Source organism: Lonchura striata, chromosome 1, assembly GCF_050655825.1.
Source record: "Lonchura striata isolate lonStrDom1 chromosome 1, ASM5065582v1, whole genome shotgun sequence".
Taxonomy (NCBI): Eukaryota; Metazoa; Chordata; class Aves; order Passeriformes; family Estrildidae; genus Lonchura; species Lonchura striata.
In genome coordinates this window covers 108,053,006-108,075,959 of record NC_140703.1, presented here as the reverse complement: position 1 = coordinate 108,075,959, position 22,954 = coordinate 108,053,006, and the positions used below count along the sequence as shown (strand labels likewise).

Sequence of the window (22,954 nt, the reverse complement as noted above, 5' to 3'; positions counted from 1 at the left end):
TCACTTTCAGCCACAGGCAGATGCCAAGGTGAATGGTACAACACTGTCATCTCCTTCTACCTCTTTGCAGAGGTCAGGCAGCAGTCAGCCAATGCTTCTTCGTGTAGTTGGCAGCCAGACTTCAGAAACCATGGGTAAGATAACAAAGCTCAGGTAGTCACAAAAAATAATTATGTCCCATTTTCCAGAAAAAAATCCTTAAAGACAGAAAACACTTTTTCGTTTAGTTCAAATGAAATGAAGTAGATATTTGCAATGATCTTCACTGTCATCTGGCTGTTTACACTTTGCATCTTCATTATGATTCAGGCTTTGCTTTTGATCATGATGCACCCAGTAGCTTGGATATTTTGATATTAAACACAAAGCTCAGTCAGGGCTTGACTTCTGAAGACAAATGCTGCTGAAAAGCTAACTGTTCTATTCAAACTGACTTTCAGTTATGAAGTATGACATGGCTGATTTAAATGTACATAATATTAATTATGGCTAAGAGTATAAATGTATGATTAGTCATCCCTATGTCAAATGATGTGATGTTACTTTTAATATGTTGTAGCTCAATCAGTAAGATGGAGCTGTCACTCACAGGCAGTGCTCATCTAGTGGCTTTTCTAAGTATCACATCAGATGTGATAATGAATATCATAAGCATTGTGGAGTGAGGTTAAATAATAATATTCTGTAGCTGGAGGTTGGAATTATTATTTTGGTGCTTTTAGTAACTGCCATGTGGCTCTTTCCTAATTTCCTGTCTGTTACAAAATTAGTAAGTATTTATTACCAAGTGGCAAGGATTTTCTGCTTGTAAAAAAGCAATCAATCTTTACAACACCTTTAAGAAAATGCACTTATATTACTTCAACAAGATGATGTTTCAAGTCTGATGATAATATTCAGCTTCGTGCAGAGAAATTTATTTTATGTATATTAGTTAGAGCTTTTCACTGCTATTAGTAAAAGTGTCGATGGCAGTGAGAAATTTAATGGGAGGGCACATTCTGCTGTGTCTAAAGTGCTGTTGTGGTAGGAAATGTAGCTTTTTGGGGAGGCTTTTTCTTCCATTCCAAGTGTGAGCAATAATTTCAGCCTATGATAGTATCAAACAGATGGGTTCTGTACAGTCTGCAATTAAAAATGTAAAATAAATAGTACTTTTAGGAATGCTGAAGTTGAAATCCTAGGGGTGAGAGTACTATCACAGGTAGCAGAAATTTATGGAAAAAGTAAAAATGGACCTTTTATTAATCATGTTACCAGTGGAGAAATATTTTGTTATGTATGGCAGAGTAGATAAAATATATTAGTAGTGGTGTAATTTGCATCAGCTTTCTGGAGAAATGTCATTAATTTCATCACATAAAATACATGAATTAAAATAAAACACAAAAGATAAAAGAAACACAATTAAAAGAAAAGATAGAAAGACAGTGTTTCCCAGCCATCTTATTAGAAGTCTTGTAGTTTTATATTTCATCCTTTAGTGGGACAAAATACAAAAATACACTTCTTTTCATTTGACTCAATATAAAATTATTCCCATTTACCTCGGAAGAGTGGAATTAATTGATTAATACAATAGAGTCATATAAGCTACTAAAACTTTTTAAAGCAAATATTTAGACATAACTTGATTTTATTTGATTGGTTTGATGGAACCAATATGTGGGAGGACAGTGAGATGTTATCAGTTGGATCATACTGAGAATCAGCAGAGCCACGCTGTTGGCAGCAGGGAATGGAGCTTATAAAAAGAATTACTAACCAGGCTAACAAACCACAACTAATTCAGTTTGTTAATTGTCCTTTCACACCAGAAAGCTTTGCTTGCTAGACTCAGAGTTTTCTGAAGCTCAGCTTAAAATACTCTTGAATTGTGAAGGGAACCAGAGTGGTGGTGTCAATAATTCTGCCACGCAGCAACCATGTGCCCAGGAATGAGAGAGCCATAATTTTTGAGAAAATACTGAGGATCTCCAGGTGTCTCAGGCAATGAGGCAAGGTGGTGGTAGCTTTTATATGTTTTTCTCTTTAAAGTTACACCTTAGTTTTTTCATTTGAAAACCCACTGCACTTTTGTCTTTCTGCTTTGCTGAGGAGAGATTGCTGTGAAAGGTGTTCCACCAGCAGTGTTTTGGTAAATCAGTGACCCACTCAAACCCTTATTTGCAAACAGAACTTGTTAACTTGAAGTACACCTGGGCAAGTGGAAAGGTTCTGCTTTTCTCCTCATGGAGTCCCAGTGGGAAAGTCCTTATCTTTGGCCTTTCTGCCCCAGCAGTGGAGCAGCAGAGGAGGTTCTGTGAAGTGTATGAGGCAAGAGGCTGTTCTGAACTTTAATTTGTTCAAGTATCCCCAGAATATTTGAGATTCACTAAGCTCTCTAAACCTTCTGTAGAAACACAAATGGGGAAGGCTCTTCTGGTTAAAGAGAGGAGACTGAGCTCTGTCAAGATCTTCTGTCAAGTTGCTTGGTTGACGTCTTATTTTGTCCTTTACAAGAAAATGCTCAGAAAATATCATCCAAATAAGGAAAAAAATTAAAAATAATTAATTTTAAATAAAAAATACAACATTTTTGAGGGTTGGTAGTGCAGCTTATATCAGCACTTATGAGGACATTTTGAAGTTGGTACCTGTCTTCAGTTCTTGGCCAGGACAGCAGAACCACAGCCCTTTTATTGAGATCTTTAGGGCCAGGAGGCTTTCTTCAGACTGATAAAATCCTCAGCCTGAGTAGAATCTGTGAGATCTGAGTTTTCACCTTGACTTTCAGCAAAGGCTTCAAGGACATTGCTTTTGCTAAGACACCTCTGTCAGTGCAATGCCTGATGTGAAAGTAACTCATGGTGTGAGTTGATTTGTGTGAGCCCAGCACCACTCAAAAGCTGAACAAACTGCAAGCAGCCTTAGCAACTATTTTTAGACCATTAGTGGAATAAAAGAAGCTGATACAAAGACCATCATTTATATGAATTAAGTGCTTCTTGCAGACACTCTATCCCACTTCTTGTGCTGGAGTGGGAGAAATCACTCTTGGTCAGAAATAATTCTTGTTAAACTCCCAGCTTAAATATAGGCAGCCCTGAAATGCTCCTTTTATTTCCTTTTCTAGGTTTTTCACTAGCATGGAGCACCTCAATGTTTAAAGAATGTAAATGTTAATAGAACATCAGACAGTTTCCGACTCAAATAGGGCACGACATGTTAGAATAAAGGGTCATTAAGTCATTTTCAAAAGAAGTATGTAACTCAGTTATTACAGCAGGCAATATTGCTTTTGTGTTTTAATAGAGATAAAAGACATCTAGTAAAAAAGGAGAATCTCACTCAAAGTATATACTTTAGGTTTGTTTTTTTTTTCCAGATGCTTTATTTATATTGGAGGGCAGGATCTGCATTAAAAACAACATATGGAATTCAGTTATATGAAACCATGAGCAAAAAAAAATCCAGTAAAAATAAAATGTATTGAATTTCCCATTAAGCTGCTGCCCTATAATCAGGTTATAGAAATTATTCAGTGGGAGAAATGTATTTCGCTTTATTAAACTGCTGCTAAACCCTTTTACAGTACAATTGAGTGTTCTTGGAGTGCCAATCTGAGGCAATTAAACTGTCAGAAATATTAATACTGATGCAGATGAGAATCTGGGTTTCTACTGATTTGCACAGCTAGGCAAAGCAGTGCCAACATGAACCCAGCACTATTAGAAAGCTGCTCAACAGCAGCACTCACAACAGCAATTTCTTTTTCCATTAATAGAATAAGAGGAGCTGAAATGATGAGTGTCATTTATGGAACTAGATGTTCCTAGCAGACATTTTACCCTACTTCTTTTACCAGAGTAAATTTCTTAAATCCCTTTTTATGTATTAAAATAGTGTTAATTGTCTTAAATTCCTCATTTAGTTTCCCTTAGATCCTTAGAGAGAACAGTAACAGTCAACAAAATTCACCTTTGAAATTTTTATTGTACACTAAGCAGAACATGTGTCTGAGTGAACAGCCTTAACTTGGAGGAGGACTTGGCAATACAAAGTGCTAGCACAGGCTTTCATGCAGTGGTGTGGATTTGCTTTGCAGGTGAGGATGAGCTGCTCAGCCCTCCCCAGGACACAAGCACAGGTTTGGAGGAAGTGATGGAGCAGCTCAACAACTCCTTCCCCAGCTCCAGAGGTGAGCGCTGCTGCCTGTGGCAGATGAGAGGGAAGAATACAAAAGTCTTTTCTGTTCCTTGATGTTTTCAGGGGGTTGTGTTTTGGTATCAGGCTTTTTGCTGCTCTTTGTTTTCATTTCAACAATAGCTGTAGGGAAACCTGTCTTGCTAAGAGTGGAGGAGCAGCCTGTTCCTCCTTACCTTGAGCTGTCTCCACAGGTAGCCCTAGATATGTGGATGAAATAATGTCTTTGTGAGACTCTTTCTTCCCCAATAATTTTCTTTGCTTTCCTTTTGCCATGTTCCTTTTTTTCACAGCTTTTCTTCTTTTTAGTTGATACCCTTGATGATTTATTTTTTAATACATGTCTTACCACATTTTCCTTCTGTCCATATCCTTCTCCAAGACTGTGGTTTGAAATAATATTAGAGTTCTAAGTCAAAGTTCTCAGCCATGTAGTCCTCAGGCCCAGAGGCCTGAAGGGAAAACACGTGGGGAGCTTGTTTGTGTAGCACAGGCTGCACTTGTCATACAGCCACAGCCTTTCTTCCAGTATTTCCATTTCTCTCATTCCTGTTGTTTGCTAAAAATAGCCATTTTTATTACCAGAATTTGTCCAACCTTTTCTCATTTAAACGTTTTTCTGAGCCTAGAAGAAGATACTCTGCTGCCAAGAAAAATGGCTGAGATTCCTAGCAGGAGATGGGAGGTTTGGGATGCTGGCTGTTGCTGTGAATAGAGGCTCAGCCACTTGGCAAGAGAAAGCCCTGGTGTTGCCAGCCTGATAAGTGAATTTCATGGGGCACAGACTTCCTGCAAGGCCCTTGCACAAGTTTCACACGTCACCCAGGGGTTCTTCTTTAGGAGATAAGTGCTTTAACCATTGTACTAAACTTTCAGTAGAGTCTGGTTTTCTCCATCCTTTGCTTTCAAAGCAAGTTCAGCTCTTACCAGAAACCATCTGTGAGTGGTGGGATAAAAGTCAATATAAACTGTATAAGATCTCATGCTATAGATCAAAAGATGGAATCATTTAGAAAGATACATTGAATAAAGTCTAGTACAATAAATTGTCAACTGCACTCAGCTCCACCTCAACATTATGTTAAAAAGTCTTATGTCCAGCCCTCATTTTGCCTAGATAATTGCTATGAGAAACAACAGATGGAAAGTCTTCCTAGTATTGCTATGTAGATTAAAATGGACTGATTTTTAAAGTTTCTGTGTACACAAGGTTACAACAGACAGTGTTTTCTTATTAGTGACCATCATTAGTGTAAATGTGTCATACATAGATCTTGCATAGTCACATGTGTCTAGATGTAGATATCACATGTGTGAAAATATTCACCAAATGTGGTATCTAATTTGTATTCATAGGTGATGACCCTGGCAGTGTTTCTTTTTAAAAACAAACTTAGTTTTCAGTGAAATAGGAGCAATTTATAAAACAAAATTTAATTAGATATTTGAAATAGAGTGGTTCATTTCCTGTCTAGAATAAATAGGTAGAGGTCAGTCTCTAGACATCACCTTCTGGTCACTGAAAATAAAAAATGTTTCTTTATCTTATTAGTGAAAAATACAAAGCTTCATGAAACAAATTGAGAGAATATAAAATCTAGTAGGAAAAAGAACTGAAATTGACAAGATTAGATAATATTTTAATTTTGTAAATTAAGCTGTAGCTTCAGATTTTTATTCTCAGGATGCAAAATGTTGTCATTTAGCTAGAGAGAAAGAAAGTATTCCCTTATTTTGTTTCTTCATTTGATAACTGTCTTGAAAACATAGTAGATGATCACAAGCATCAACAAAAGATATTGCAGCTCATGTGTGACTAGCAGCCATGGAGAACAAAAATACTCTCTAGCTGGATGGAGGGCTGTGAGTGAGGAGGGGGCACAGCCTTTGGCATGAGCCCCACCAGCCAAGGAATGAGAGGAGCTCCTGGTGCAGGAGCAGGAGCAGGCAGAGCCCAGCACAGCCCAGCAGAGCCCAGCACAGCCCAGCAGAGCCAGGCTTCCCTTAGGACTTTGCTTTTAGGTCTTGGCAAGGCACTGCCAGGCTGAGCCAGAATCTGCCTCTTCCCCTCCCTTGGGCTGCTCAAAAAGATTAGTGCAGCTGGGAGAGAAACTTGTTCAGGTTTTTGGGACTTGTACCAGGTTTTGGCTAAAGAGATTAGGACTTCAATTATGTTTCTCTGTTCTGCATATATCTTTTGATGTATTTGCATGAATGCCAGGTTAGTGTAATTCTTTTGGCTGAGGTATAGGAATGGTCAGGCTCTCAGTAAGAAACAGTTTGTCCTAAAGCCAGTGCAAGTGGATTTCCATTCATTAGTTGGTAGAGGCTGCTGAGAGCTCATGTAAACTTCTGTTACTGACATTTTCTTCTATTCCAAATTTAATAATTCAGTTCTATTTAACTGATGCCTGCATACACAAAGGTTACGTCTGACATCTGATGTGCTGCAGTTCATGTAGACTTTCAGTATGACATGAAACATGCTGTGGTCAGTCAGATTCCACAGGCATCAGGCATCGCTGATTTAAAATTTTCAAGACTGCAGGAAGAAGAAAAGGAAGCAGAGTTGATTGGTCCCAGCAAACTTCTGAATCAGGAACCTTTTTGCTGTTGAGAGGTGTACTCTGTATCTCAGATCTCTAATCTTTAACAGAAGATCAAAGTGCAGTTGCAGAAGAGTGAAAGCAGTTTGGCAAAGCAGCCTGAGAAGATGGCATAATGTTAAGGACTCAGGTGTGGTGCAAGTGAAGTTTTGTTTCTTTCTAGTACCAGTTGGATTGAATCTCAGGTTACAGGTGTGAATATCTACCTCAAGTAGATGTTCAGGAACAGAAGAAGAAACCCAAATAGAACATATCTATAAACAATATTTTTTGTTATATTGATTATTATTAAGTAAAATTAAAAAATTATCAGATACCAGAAATGCAGTTGTCCCAGTCTGCCATTCAGAAATAGGTTGTGATAGAGGAGCTGAAGGAGCTGGGGTTGTTTACCCTGGAGAAAAAGAGACTTAGGGAAGTACCTGAAAGGGGATTAAAGCAAGGTGAGGATGGATCTGTTCTCCCAAGTGTCAAGCAGTAGGACAAGGTGAAATGGCCTTAAGTTGTGCCAGGAGAGGTTTAAATTGGATATTAGGGAAAATTTCTTCAGGAAAAGGGTTGTCAAGCATTGGAACAGGCTGCCCAGGGAAGTGTTGAGTAAACAACCATGGATGTATTTAAAAGACATGTAGATGTAGTACCTGAGGACTTGGTTTGGCAAGGGGCTCAGCAGTGCTGGGTTAGCAGTTCAACTCAGTGGTCTTAAAAGTCTTTTCCAAACTTAATGATTTTATGAAAAAACATTTTTTTTGTGGCCTGTAAAAATCTGTGTGTTAAATTTCAAGCTAAATATCAGCATGTAACAGCATAGGGACTGGCAGCCCTTTTGAGTCAGGGACATAATTCTAGGTGTCCTCTTGCCATTAGAATAACAACAACTTGGAGGAGTTCAGAACAATATGACAAAAGCAAACAGAATGTTGAAGGCTTTGGTTGTGAGAAAAGTTCTGAGCTGAACAAGCAATGGGAGAGAAAAGGACTGAATTTCTATGCTTGGGTGCACAGATGTGTAGTGGAGCATCACAGACATATTCAGCCTAAATATTGTCCAAAGCACCTGAAGAGTAAGACTTGCTCAGATTGGGAAATAGTTTACTAAAGAAATAGTGGCACTTATTTTGGAATTTTGAAACAAAGCAATAAAAAGCAAGAGTAATTGTCACTCACCTGGAGATAGATTTCTTAAGATTATATTTTTCAAGCTTTTGCTGCACAAAGTTGTTTTTAAAAGGGCATTAAGGCTTCATGGCATAATTTTGAATGTATTTTAGAGAAGCAAGTGCAAAACAGATTGTGTCATGGACCTGTATAAGCAGATTTCAGATGCAATAACCTATTAACCTTTTATAGGGCTTTTCATTTGTTTGTTTCTTCAGTTTAACGTTTTGGCAGTCCTTGGCATTTCCTAAGGAGAACAGGACTTTCCTGCTCCTTGCACAGCTGGCTGTTGGTGCCAAAAGCTGTTTCATTTCTGGAGAGAGAAATTCTGCTGAATACCTGATGATTGCTGTCCTTAAGGAATTTTTCTTTCCTTTTAATCTAAAAGGTTTCCTATCCACTCTTCTTTTACTTTGCTGCTCCCAGCAAATTCACAACTGCTGCAGCTGCTTCAAACAGCTGCTGTGCTAACGCAAAACAGATGTCAAAGCCAGAGGTCTGACATTTAGTGGAAATCTACCATTAAATGCCACCTCAGTGGTTTATTTGACCCTGCTCAATAATGGGCCACAGAGGAAAACGTTTTCATGCTGTGTTTGTGCCCAAACTACTAAATCTCCAGGGAATTGGTTCACAGTTAGAGAGTAAGATTGGCAGGATTTTCAAAGCCAAATTCATCTCTCCTGCAACGCTGAGGATGGACAAGTTGCACCACTTCAGGTGTCTCTCATGGTGGACCAGGCTGAATTTTGCAGTTATGGTTTCATGGCAGATGCATTCTGTGAATGAAGCTCAGAGAGATATTTAGGGGCAGAAGTTCTGGAATTAACTGAAGCTGATGAGAGAGCTTCACAGATCTGCAAGGCTGAGCCCCTGCTGGGAGATGGTGAAGAAGTGGGAGCCAAAACTTGTTAGAAATGAGACCATCAAGGCTTAAAAGAGCTAAGAGGCCATGACATAATGTGAGAGCATTTGGACAGAGACTGGTCCTCACAATTTTGCATGGTATTGCTTAACACAGCTGTGGTGTGGTGCAGTGAAATTACAAGATCCCACAGCAATAAATGAATGGCACTAAGAATAGCACCCTTTTTTAGGAGTTTTATTTTTATCTCAGTCACACTAAAACACACCAGTCACATTTTCTCCTCTTACTTGTGCATCAGCCAGGCTCTGTCATGAATGGCACTAACGTCCTAAGTGGAACTAGCAACTTTCAGCACTGCAAATAATGCAGTTTCTCTTATTTTGAGAGCAAAATATCTCATGGTGCAGACTTTTCACACTTTACTGAGTCAGTGAAAGTACCTTGGAGTTACAGTACTGTGGAGTATTCTGGAAATACTCTTCCATTTGAGATAACCTGGCCTCTCCTGGATTGTTTCACTTTCTCTGTGCTGTGGTCCTGCATCCCACCACAGTGAGCCCAGGTGACTAAAATCCCTTACTGCTCCCCTTTTGCTCAGCAGAACTGATCTGGCTGAGCTTTTCTGCAGATGGGACAGTGGTGGGGTGAACTAGGTCTTCCCTGTTTTATATAATGCCCAGTTGTGGTGCAAACTGAGAATATGGTAGTGAATAAAACGTCAACAGATTTTTTTGTGTGTGTGTTTTGAGAAAAAAGGCTCTTTGCAGACCCAGATCTCCCTTTTGTGCAGCCTGTCCCTTTCCTGAGCTCAGTGACAGGGGCAGTGCAGTAGTCACTTTGTGCTCTCTGTTTTCACCTGGATCTGCAGAGACTCCTACATGAAGTTTTTGGTAGTGCCTCTGCTTTCAGGTTTGACATGGTCTTTTACCTTTGCTTGTGATGCAATGCCATGTAGCTTTCCAAAAGAAAAAAAAAAAAGTAAAAACTCTTCTATTTTGTAAGGGCAGGAAATGTTGATTTGAGCAGAAATAATAGATAATTAGGCACCCACAGATTGCGTATCAGTATTTGGATGCCTTACAGAACACACAGAACTGTGGCAATATAGACAATCTTCTTCCTCTGCAATTTATGCCAAACCATACTCCTTGCCTTAAAACTTAGATACAGGCATTCATTCATATGCAAAGAAGAAAATAACGTAAAATCCATTAAACCCTTTTTAATCTTCCTCCAGAAGAATTAGCTGTTGCTGTAGTAGCGTGGATCTTTGCTGCATTTAACAAATTCTGGGGCTGATTACTCACCACAGACTGTCCTCACCAGCTGTTTTGTGTGGTGCTGAGCTACCCCAGTTACCTTTAAATGCATTCATTTTCAGGCAGAATCCAGTCTGTCTCATGTAGATTTAAATTAAACACTGTGTATCTGCAGTTGTAGGTGCTTGTGCAGACAGGAAGAGGTTTTTTAAGAACTAGTATTTTGCTTGTAGGCAGTTCTTTTTCTCTTCTTGACTTAAGCTAAACTGGACCCAAGCTAATCTCCTGCTGGGTCCCATTTCTGCCCCAGGACTTTTTCAAACCAAGCTGTACTTTGCTGCAGTTTCTGGAGTCCTTAAGCTGACCTAAACCCTGGGGTTCTTCCTGAGAAAATGACCAAAGGGTGCAATAGATTTTCTACCTTCCTTTCCAAGGATTTTCTGTTACATGACTGATAATGGTAAGACATTCTCATCTCACCTTTTAGAAATAACTTCTTAGGGAATTCGTGACTCCTGATAAAAGTGCCAGAGGAGGTCTCAGGCTGTGCAGACACACCTGTAAGTCCTAGAAGGTTAGGCAGGCCTGTGGGGTGGAGTCCTTAGAACTGAAGTGACACCTCTCTGCACCAGCACATGTGGCACAGACATCCCTGGAGTCCAGATTTCACTGAGGAGCAGAATAAAAACCCATGTGCAGAGCATGCTGTTATTGAACCTATTGCTATCATTTTTAATAGGAAGTGTGCTGCTGGGGAGAGGGAGAGGGGCAGGAAGGGACTAAAAATTCCTCTGTTCTGTAAATGGTAACCTCTGCTGTCCAGGCCTTCAGAGGCTGCCGCAGCCCCTTCCATTGCCTGAGGTTGGTCAAACCCATGCTGGATGCCCTTCCTTCCTCTGGCCTCTCCTCCTCTCATGTACTGCCTCTGCTCTGCCTTGCTCTGCTGTTGGCCCTTGATCTGCAGCTTGTAAAATACCCATAAAGATGTTTATTGCCTCTCTTCCCTTCTCCTACAGCCTGCCATAGAGCAAAACCCAACAGCAATTAGGTTACCATTATGCTGACTGGTGTGTACTCCTATATGTGTCTGTCTCTCTCCCCAGTGTCCCACACATCATTTAAAATTGCATCATTTACAACAGCTCTGGGGCAAAGATCATCCTGCATCATCTGCTGCAGTGACTTTCTCACTAGGGCTGCAAGCCTGGCATGGCAGAGCTGCCAGCAGTGTGACAGTGACAGTGGGACACTGCCTCTGGAGACAGAGAGTTTGTTACTGCCTGTGTGGTGGAAAGGTGGACAAAGGGGTATTTCTGCTGTTGAGTAACACCTGGCTTCTGTTTTCTAAAAACAAATATGCTATGAGAAGTGTTTGAGAAGAATCAGCATGATCAAAGTATTGTTTCTGTGAAGGCTTGTTAGGAGCATCTTTGCAGCTAAACCCATTATTGACTCCGTTTTGGTAGTACCTGAACATGATAAGATACTTTCCCTTTTTTCCCTTTTTTCCCTTTTTTCCCTTTTTTACTTGAACTTTTTTCTCTCTGCCCTCTCAGTTTTACCATGCTTGCAGGTCAGCATGTTGCAAACATATTCTGCAATATATTTATCCTGAATGTGAGCATGTTTCATTCCAGTGTATTTCTGTATGTGTGAAATATGTGTGCACACATAGGCATGTATATCAATGCATACCTCAGTGTCTGTAGGCCACAATACAATGTAAAGTGTCTGGGTAAATTAATTTGACATGGGGGAAAATGTTTTTACAACTTACACTGATTGCTAGAAGTACTCAAATTTGGTAATTAGGATGCTCAGAAAGTGAGTTCAGATCTTGTCTGTAGTCCTTATTCTCAACTGACAGGTGTGTAAGTTGATGTAAGTAGTTTTCTCAAGTGTTTTTGATAGGTTAAACCAAGCCACAGGTTACAGAACTGTTGTTGAATAAACCAGCTCAGAATCATCAGTGGATTTCAGTGCACTTTTAGTCTTTGCTTAAGCAGAAATGCATTTTTTAATGTTAAATTGCTAAATGGAATTTGAAGTGTCTTTTACAGTATAAAATATATGTTCATGTGTGTTGTTGTTTTTTTTTTCCCTTCCTTTCTGATAATTATTCCACTTCCTCTCTCTGTTCCTAAAGGAAGAAATGCCCCTGGAAAGCCAGTGAGAGAGGTTAGTGAGATGCAGGCTCACTGCCATGGCTTCTGTTTGTCACAGCTTGCTTTCTGTGCCCAGCATGTGTGTGACACAGCACGGGGTTGCTTGGGTTTGGTGAAGGGTGGGGGTGGTTTTATTTTGCTCTGGGTTTTGTTTGGTTTTGCTGAGTGCATTCCCCATGTGTGCTGAAACAGTGGTGTACCTCTCAACTTTCAGTGGAGACAATGTCAGCTCAGGGGTCTGCATTTTCTTACATGCTCTAGAGGTGGAAAATCAGGAATGGGGAGGAGAAAATAATATGTTGAAATTAAGCCTCTGAATGATAAATGTTGTCAGTAAATAAGCTGCAGTCATTGACTTACGTTCTGTTGCTCTTGTGTGTAAGCACAACAGGGAGACTGGACTCTCTTGCTGTTCTGCTTACAAACTCACAGTTGTATTTATATATATGTGCCAGTATACCAGCCTCATCTCCAGTGATTAAATGTTTGGTTTTTTTTTATTTCTTTAGAAATATGAGAGTTGAGAGGTATGAGAGATTCAGGTTTTTTAATTTCCTGATGTACTATTGCAGAAAGAAGAATGCTACTAACATTCACCAGCTTCACAGTGTTGCATTCAGCGATGCAAATGGGCTGTGGTTTTCACTGTGCACTCTGGACATGGTTGGTTTGATGCAAAATAGGTTTTGGAATTTGTGTGTCGCTGCTCATTAATGGAGGAAAGCGTTTTGCACTGTGTTGTCACAGCTCCTTTGAAAGCATTTCCAGAGAGCCTTGATTTTTCCTCTGTGAAGCTGCTCTTCACTTCCCAGCCAGACAGAGCGTTTGAAAGATGAATTTCTAGTGAAAATTATTATTAAAGATAAAATATTCAGAGACTGCCTGAGTGCAGTTGCAGTAACTGTGAAATGACCTTTTCTGCACAGAAAACGTTTGGTGTGGATGAGGCAGGAATTGAAGGGTAACCTGGTTTGCAAACTTCTGCTGGTACAGAGGGAGGGGCTCGTGGAAACTCTTAACAGAGCTGCTGTGAACCCCCAGTCTCTGACAGGGTGTCCTGGGAAAGCCAGGATTTGTCCTGATGTGGTGCCTTGAAATACAGAGGTTCTCTGCTTCGGCTGTAGGTGCTGGAGCAGGTTCAGCTGCTTCAAGGTGTAAGACCTCTGGTCAGATTAAGTCTGTCCTTGAATGGCAAGTCCTCTCATTTGGATCAAAAAAAGGGTGCTTGAGATGGCATCAGCAGACTGTACAAACCCAGAAGTGTAATGGAAAATACTTCACATTGAGCCCTGCTTGTTCTCAGCTCATGTACTCTGAGAACTGTTCTCCTATTTAGCAAAAACAGGTCATTGATTTCCACCATCCTCATTCATATTCATGCATATTACTTTAAAAAATCTTCTGCAGAGGGCATGCTCAATACAAGTAATTAACAATAAAAAAAAAAAATTCTAAATTGTTATGTTCTACCTGATCTGATTCCCGCAGTTTAACCCTAAAAAAATTGACTTCAGTGAACTGCTCTGCACTCTCTGGCTGAGTTTGTGCTCACTAATGGTTCCAGAGGGACCCCAGTAATTTGGAGAGCTGAATATAAAATGCAATTGTCCACCTGCTTATGAAGGACATTGAGCTATGGTATAGAACAGCCTCTGCTTTAGGTGTGAATCTGTACATGCAAAGACAGATCCTGTGGTTTAAAACCCACCTGGCCAGGTTTTGATTCCATTACTCACATTTGGTATTGTCTTTGTGTGTAATCCCATGGATTTTGTGGCATTACTCAATATGAATAAGGGCATCAAAACCCAAGTCACCAACAGGAAGGATTTTTCTTTTGTCAGGAAAGGGCTAGAAATCTCTTCTGCTAGAAAAGGCCCTCTACTTTGTTGGGATTTCTCAATTTACTTTCCATCCACTCTTTCAAGTCTGAATGTTTCACATTTATTTTTCTGACAAGCTGTAGTATAAAATTGGTATTTTGTTATTGTGCCCACACCCGTGGGCCTTGATTCCATTAGAGTCTCTGAAGCGAGTGCAGCAGATGTGAAACACATCGTTCTCTGTGTGGCCAGAAGTGAGGTAGTTAGTGTCTGCAGAAACAGGTGTCTTCTGCTTCCCAAGCAAATGGCAGCTGTGGATTTTAGAAGTTGAAGTTAATACTGTCCATGTCCATTTTGAGCTTTATTGCTGCATTTCAAAGTGTCTACTAGTTTTTTTCTCACATAGCAGCATTTTTCAACCTTTCAGTGCCTCAAGCATGGATAAGACTTTCTCAGTTTTAATGTTAAAAAAAAAAGAATTAAATTAATGCTTTCTTTGATAGCATTACTTTAGAAATATGAATAATAATGGAAAGTTCTGATTTTTATTTTTTTAAGTGCTTTTAGGACAGTATTTCTCTCATTTGCTTCTTAATTAAAAATGTCAACATCCTACATTTCAGTACTATAGAGGGCAAGTGAGCAGCATTCAGTGGCAGCAGTGAACTTAAACACTAATTTAGGTACAGACATGACAGAAGGGGCTGCACTCAATGCACATCCAGTACCAGGAAATCATCATGTCCTTTGTTCTCAGCTCTTTGCAGTCTCAACTGACCTGGCTGTTATTCCCATGTCCAGGAGAGGCAAAAATCCTGCTGGCAGTGCAGGGACACCCAGCTGAGGGTGTGCCAGTTGTGTGGCTGGAGCACAGCCACCACCCGCTCCTCTGGCCCATCCTGCCCACCCAGGGCTGTCCTGGAGACCGTGGTCCCCCTGCTGCTGCTGCATTTACAGTCCAGCTGCCAGCACGAGTTGCAGTCAGCAGTGCTGTGTGGCCATGCTCTGAGCTCGAACCTCAGATGGCTCTGGAGAAGACATGAGTGCTCAGTTTTTAGCAGAGGAAATTAAGACCTGAGCTGGAGAGGGAGTCTGGATGTTGTAGGGGAGAGGGAGCTGTTACCTCCTTAATCACAGCAGCATGCATCTGGGCAGCTTTTGAGGAGGGAGATCAGATTCAAAGCGTGGTTATTTCAAAAATATGATACCAACTAACAGACAAAGAAAAAAACGTACTATTGGACATTTCTGTGATTTTTAAATATTAATAAGAACCTAGGGATTCATGGATCCGTAAGGACTTCTAATTGCCTGAACAGTGTAACAGTTTATCCCTACTGTGGCACACGTCTGAAAGGTTTTTTGTGTGTGTTTTTGGTTGAAGTTACTCTTCTTAGACCTAGCTCTTTTTTGACAGAACAAAATAGTAAATTTCTGAGGATGAAGTTTAGCAGTCTAGGTTGTTCTAAGCTTACAAAAGGGTGATCAGACTTCCTAGGAATTAGCAATATTGAAATCCTGAAGAGCCCTGGAGTTTTCCAGAAACAACAGACCACAGCAAATCTGAATGTGAACCCATCACCCCACGGGCAGCCTCTCACAGCTGGCTACCCAGTCACAGCATTGCTCTGGTTATACCAGAGGGGAGTGTTCCCATAAAGTCATGGAGCTGAGTCAGAGTTTCAGGTGAGCAGAGCAGCTCAGCTGGTTTGCACCAGCATCTCCCATATGTTCTTCATTTCATATGTTCTTCATATGGCTTTGTCACATTTTCACTTGTAATGATATAAGTTGCTGGATTGGTCTCAGTCTGTGTGATGCCAGTGACAGAGATTATCCCTTACAGCTAAAATAAATGTGGTAGGATACATTTACTTTAAAATAAACTATGTTTTGACCAAAACTTGGCAGGAATCTTTCAGACGCAGTTACTTGTCATGTTGATGAGGAAATTACAAGGTTTTGCTTCAGATGAATAGGATGGCTATACATTTATGATGTATGGATGAAATTGCTGATTGATGCATCTGTTTCTTTGCACATTAGTGCAGTTAGCAAACTGTCACCAGATACCAGAACTAAGTATTTTTTTGTGTTGCTACCTGACAAGCTGTGTCACAGCACAGCTCGCTGTCCAGTGGGCAGCTTCTTGAATAGTTCTTGTTTAGGTCCAGCCTAGTTTTGTATCATCAATGCTAAATTTAAAATAGATAAAAAAAAGAACTCTAACAACCTTAAACAACTTAGTATTTGAATGTAGAGAGTGGTAGTAGTTCCCCAGAAGAAAAAAGCTCCTGAGGTTGCTCAGCATGGAGAAGAGGCCTTGGGGAGACTTTTCAGTACCTTTAGGAGGTTTATAAAAGGGAGGGAGAGGGGCTTTTATGTGGGCAGATAGTGACAGGAGAACAGGCAGTGGTTTTAGACTGGAAAAGAGCAGGTTTAGACCAGATGCTAGAAGGCAATTCTTAACTGAGGGTGGTGAGACACTGGCACAGGTTGCCCAGAGTTGTGGATGCCCCATCTCTGGAAGTGTTTGAGGCCAGGTTGGATGGGGTCCTGAGCAGTCAGTCAGTGAGTGGCATTCCTGCCCCTGGCAAGGAGGTTAGAACTAGATGGTTCCTAAGATCCTTCCAACCCAAACCATTCTATGGTTCTCTGAATAGTTCTAAGGTAAATTTTTTCTATTCCATAAAAGCTGCTGAACTGAGATCACTCCAGGCTCTTCTTACTTACTGTAGGAATGTCAGTAGTGCATGACTACCACAATATACAAGTGCTGGGAGGAGGGTGGTGAGTCTGATTTTCCCCACAGGGAAGGTTCATTCCTGCTCCAGTTGTGTCAGCAGGGGAATTCACTGTGTAGGTGTGCAATGGTCAGTCAGGCTCCAGCATGTTCCAGCTAGGGACTGCATGAAAGGTGTATCCTGGATGTCCTGGTCATGTCCTTCCCTCATTTGGGTGCTCCTTCCTCAAGGACCATGGTGAGGACTCAGCATCCAGACTAATGCAAAAACATTCCTGAGACCCAGAGTTGTGGGCAGATGGCATTGCACTTCCTGTGTTTTTCCAGATAAATATTCTATCACAAGTGCTCCCAGAGAGTAAATCAAACCCCCTCAGGCCAGGGTGACATGAAATTTTATTGAGTAATACTTCACTTATAAATGTTCGCTTGCTGGCACTCTGCAGCATGGAGACTTCTTGAGTTGGAGATCATGTGCACTTTTTTGCATCTATATAAATCTTTCTTCAGTGATTATTTTCTGACTCCTCTTTTAACTCATTTATGTGTTTGGCCTCAACAGCGGCCTGTGGCGATGAGTTCAGTAATACAATTATGTGCTGTGTGGAGTATAATTTCCTTCTGCTTGGCTTAAGACCTTCTGTCTGCTCATTCCTTCTTGTCCTTGCAAGAAATCTTGAATACTCAATCCTTGGTTTGGATGCTTATCTTGTACGGTGGCTAGATCCTGGTTGTGTTCCCTCTTCAGTCATACTTTTCCAGGAAGGAGACTCCAGATAAGATTCAGCTGTTTAAACCATGATGTCTCTGTGATCTGAGGTGCCAGAGAGCATTTGAGACAGTCATAGAGGTCTGAAATCTCACACAGGACTTGCAGGAGAGAGACACTTTCCCGAAAAGCAGTGGGAGAGCAGACAAGGCGTGCCAGGGACTAAAATGCCAATTTTTGGCAATTCAGTCTCCCCATCCTTGAGTTTATTTGGTCTCTAATTGTGATGAAGCCCTTTCTTACCACCCATCACCATTTGCTGCACTGGTGACATGAGTGTGAGAAGCAAGTAGCAAGTTTATTCATTGCTTCTGTGTAGGAGGTTGTGGTTATACCATCTTAGGACTTCAGAATGGTTATGGGTGAAGGGAAATGCACAAGAGAACCCCTGCATAGTAATCATGGCGTCTTTCTTTGTGCTGGACTGCTGTCCAAAAAGGAAAGGATATTTTTTAAATGATTGAATGAACTGAGTGGCTTAGTTTGATCATCATTATATCTATCTTTGCAGGTATCCTGCTGAGACCTCTTGGCTTTATTGATGTAGTTAATTACTGCTAATTTGTTTGTTTCTCTTTTTCTCCTTGATAGAACATTGGGTGCTCAAACACTTGCAGCATCAGTCAGAAATGCTTCTCTGATGTCAGTGGACTTAATTGTTGTTTTTGGTGAACATTGATAATGATGAAGCTCCATCACCAGGGGGAGATGGCTTATTTGCAGGGTGGTTTGCCATAGCTATTCAAGCCAGTGTTGGTGTTGAAGTGCTGTACAAACCTGGCAGCTTTTGCTAATGACAACCTGTTGGACTCATCCAGGAGATTTCTGGAAGTCTCCTCTGGGGACGGCAGCGAGCGGCACACGGAGAACGGCGGGTCTGTGACGTTTTCCTATCCACATGCTGCCACTTCCTCTTTGTTTAATTTCCTCTTTGACTTTCTTTTTCAGGCCACAATGTAGGGAGCCTTTTCCACATGGCAGATGACCTGGGAAGAGCGATGGAAACCTTAGTGACCGTGATGACCGACGACAAGGTGTTAGAATAGCAAGATGTGTTTTACAACTTCAGGCGTTCCGCATGGTTTTTATAATATTCATACTACAAAGAGGATTAGACTGTAAGAGTTTACAAGAAAACAAATCTATATTTTTGTGAAGGGTAGTGGTACTATACTGTAGATTTCAGTAGTTTCCTAAGTCTGTTACTGTTTTGTTAACAATGGCAGGTTTTACACGTCTATGCAATTGTACAAAAATTATAAAAGAACTACATGTAAAATCTTGATAGCTAAATAACTTGCCATTTCTTTATATGGAACGCATTTCGGGTTGTTTAAAAAAAATTTATAACAGTTATAATGAAAGATTGTAAACTAAAGTGTGCTTTATAAAAATAATTGTTTATAGAAACCCCCTTAAAAAAAAAAAACACAAAAAAATATTCTGAGGCAGTGCATTTGTTCAGTATCATTTCAGCTCTGTAACAGTATCAGAGAGATTCATGTCCTGCGTTCTTTTCCTTGCCTATCCAAAAGAAAAAAAGGAAAGTATTTCCTGCAGTGATACCAGAATGGCCACCTTACGTTTCTCATTGGTTTTGTCTGACTAGGGCTGGCTTAGAAAAAATAACCAAAAAATCTGAACTTCCAATGAAGGTAATGACATTTTATCTTTCCAATAAAATTAAGAATTACATGACTTACTGTCCTGGTTTTGGACAGCAACTAGCAATTACACAGCTAGTTTGCAATAATTAAATGAAAGAGCACATTATATGACAGAGCCTGCAAAAAAAAAATCAATTAAAAAAAGAAAAAACTCAGAAGAAAGAAGGAAAGGAAAGACGTTAACAACCATCCTGTGTGCCAGTGTTTCCTCTTCTGACTAAATTCCTGGATACTTTTAGTAAAGGAACATAGACATTGCCCTTACTGGTTTGAACCCTGGGGCTCAGCAGGGCTGGGGACAGTTCTCCCCCCATTGTCACCTTTGCTGCAGAGGAGAGAAAAGAGGGAGATGCTCCCCCCAGCCCCCTGTGGGATTGGCTTCTGACCCAAAGCACAAGTAGGGTACCCAGAGAGCTCTGTCCAGCTCCCAGTGCTGGTAATGAGCACGGAGATCCTTGACCCTCTGGAAGAGGAACCCAGAGCTTCCCACTGTCCTGTCTCATCCTGCTGCAGCAGCCGGTCCCAAGGAGCTGTGGTGCTGCAAGCCACCTTTGGGAAAGGCTGTGGAAGAGTTACTGCTGTTCTTGCCTCAAATGGTGATCAGGTGAAGGTAGTCACACTGCTCCATGAGTATTTATCACCAAAACAAAGACCCTGGTCCTTTCTCCTTCTTCGTTTCTCTGTACAAGTAATCCCCTGCACAATTTACAATAACATGAGAAAGAGAGGAGCTGATAGAGAATCAGATTAGCCAGCTTGACTGCAGCTCTGTGAGAGAGAGGTTTGGGTATGAGGTGCTCTCAGCAAAAGCTTTACCACTTCATTTTCTTAACCAGCTTTTAATTTTACCATAAAATACATAGAAACACAACCATCTGACATTATATTGCAAGAGTAAAGAAATCTGTTACCTCTTCTTGTATGAAGTGTAATTAAACTTGGGAAAGATTTTATTTTGAATGCTAGTTAACATTGAACATGGCTAGTCATGCTATTTCTACCTCACTTTGGTTTTGTGGTGTTCCTGACAATTATGTATGACAATGTTACATCATCACCACGTGTCCATTGTGTGACCAGGTCTCATTGTTTAAGTAATAACAACGTTAATAATTTCCAAAAAAAAAAAGTACAATCTCCCCCAAACCTCTGCTTTCCTAATAAAGAGCTTTTTAACACTTTATTACAATAGGAACCCTCACTATTTCTCATGTCCTTTTTTATCAGAAGGTCTAAATTGCAATTTGAGAAAGAGATGGGTTTCTTCTTTTTTCTCCCCCCTTATACATTAAACCTTCTCTTCAGAAAAATTTGGAGGAAAAACAGATTGCACGATTGTTTTCATCAGGGTTTTGTTTTGTTTGTTTTACTTTCTAGATCTTAGTTTTGGAGTGAGTCTGTCAAAAAGTATTTAAAAAGTTGAAAGCTTTATTGCTGCTTTTTTAAGCATAATTTGAGAATTATTTCATATTCCTTATAATGACAAAGTATTAAACTGTAAAACATAATCAGTGTAGTTGAATACATGAATACCATATGGCATGTTATTTCATCGTTACTCAGTATGGTTTATTACTTGGATATCATAATATATTGTGTTTTAACACCAACACTGTAACATTTACTAATTATTTTTATAAACTTCTGTTTTACTGCATTTTTTTTCACAACATACCAAATTTCACCAAATATATGCCTTACTATTGTATTATATACTGCTTTACTGTGTATATCAATAAAGCACGCAGTTATGTTATATAAAAGGTGCAGGAGTTTTTGTGCCGGTTCAGCGCTCACCCAGCCCATCTCCCCAGCAATCCCTGCACTGCCCAAACTCCCTCTGGATCACCCCAGTGCCTCACTCTCCCTGGTTTGGGGTTTTCTCCCTGCTGAAGTTGTGAAGCTCCTGTGCTCCCCAAGCTTTTGGGGTTTGTCAGCCACGCTTCCTGCCTCATCCCTGACAGGACCTTCAGACTAGATGGATTCAGACCAACACTTGATGGTCTCCTTGCCACCAGGCATAATGTTAGGAAAACCCTCTTGGGGACTTTGGGAAGTGTGTGTTCCCATCAAAGAGGCTGATCACACATCTCCCTCATCTAGGAAATGTGTAGGCTTTGATACCCAGACTCCACTCAGCTGTATCAGGATGCTGCCTTTGAGCTACCTTTTGGTGATAGAAATAATTGATGAAAAATTGTAAAATACAAAAGCAAAACCAGCATATGTTTGCCTATGATTTCGATAATACAGTGAAGGAGAAGGTGGGAATTTCCTCATTTCATTCACTTGAGGAAATAAATACACATCCCACATCTACTCTCCCAGAGTTGAGTGACTCTGGATTCACTCCTACATAAGTCAATCAGTGTGTGCTTTGCTGTACTGAAGTACTTTGCTGTACAGTCCAGAAAGCACAGCAGCCCCCTGTGATGACTCTGTTGAATTCAATTAAGCAAGAGGGAGGATAGCTCCACTCATTTCCCCCACACCTGTGACCTGTGATTTACAACTCCTGACATCCCATCAATCAAACCTAGTGCTCCTGAGTGACTCTTAGGAATGTTTTCCTCGTGTATGTTCAGCAAAATATCCTCCTTAAGGACTGATTGGTCAGTCATCTGCCTTGTTAGTGTGCTGCCATTTACTCCTTGACTTCTCAGTCTTTGCTCTATCTTTTCAATAGATGGATGGATGGATGGATGGATGGATGGATGGATAGATAGATAGATAGATAGATAGATAGATAGATAGATAGATAGATAGACAGACAGATAGATAGATAGATAGATATAGATAGATAGATAGATAGATAGACAGATAGATAGATGATAGATAGATAGATAGATAGATAGATAGATAGATAGATAGATAGACAGATAGAAAGAAAGAAATCCTGAAGCCGTGGTAGCCAGGTCAGCAGCACTGGAGGGGTTTGGAGGTTCCCTTCTCAATGAGGCCACAGGTCTCCTCTGCTCCCCATGGCATCACACAGCTCAGGGCAGGACATGTTGGTCACCTGCTGCACTTTGGGAGTCCAGCACACCCTGCCAGCCCCATGGGGTTGTGTGGGCAGCTCTGCTCTGCTGCAGTGATGGTGCAGGAGAAACCAGGGAGGGGAACAGCTAAGCTGAGTGGAAGAAACACCAGTGTCTTCAGTTAGGATGGGGAAAAAGAGGGAAAGCAATGGTGTGCAGGATGCGTGGAAGGTCTGCAGCTGCCAGGGTGTGTGATTTACTCCATGGTGGTGCCTGCAGCAGAGCATCCCTGGCCTTGCTGGGCTGGGTACGTGTAGCAGGCACAGTGCCTGGAGTGCTGCATGAAGCACAAATGCTTCCAAACCCACCCACATGCAGCAAGAGCTGCCTGCCCTCCTTGCCCAGTGGCAGCTGCCAAGCTACTGTGATGCTCCATACAGTCACTTTTGCACCAGGGTGCCCTTCAGGACAGCTAGCAGCTTTTGTGGGGTGGGGCTGAAGTTCTGACACGCTGCAGGGATGGGATCTTCCCCCCCTGCAAAGGTGCAGGAGCAGCAGGACCCACCTGGGGCTCACCCCAGCCCAGGCTGCTTGGGCACTTCACTGGCTGTGACCCACCCTGGCTGCCTCTGGGCACATGTGTGCAGCCAGGCTTAAAACCAATAAATCTTCCTCTTCTTGACTCAGGCTCACCGGGAATTTGTTTCGGCTCTGAGCAAGCGTATCAACTTGC

At 41.0% G+C, this 22,954-nt stretch overlaps 1 protein-coding gene across 18 annotated transcripts in view; it reads left to right on the top strand.

Moving 5' to 3' along the window:
* Positions 1-21,006, top strand: part of DMD (dystrophin) — a 1,148,985-nt gene extending 1,127,979 nt beyond the window's left edge. For 12 of the 18 annotated variants that reach the window (XM_077781657.2, XM_021553010.4, XM_021553014.4 and 9 more), the window contains 3 exons: positions 11-134; positions 4,088-4,180; positions 18,525-21,006. In XM_077781657.2, the coding sequence (XP_077637783.2) occupies positions 11-134; positions 4,088-4,180; positions 18,525-18,622 (315 nt within the window). In that variant the 3' untranslated portion in view covers positions 18,623-21,006. Of the gene's footprint in view, positions 1-10; positions 135-4,087; positions 4,181-11,632; positions 11,650-12,222; positions 12,255-18,524 lie in introns of all 18 variants that reach the window. The other 6 variants (XM_085560130.1, XM_021553006.4, XM_085560103.1 and 3 more) reach the window with 5 other exon arrangements.
* The last annotated feature ends 1,948 nt before the right edge of the window (positions 21,007-22,954 follow it).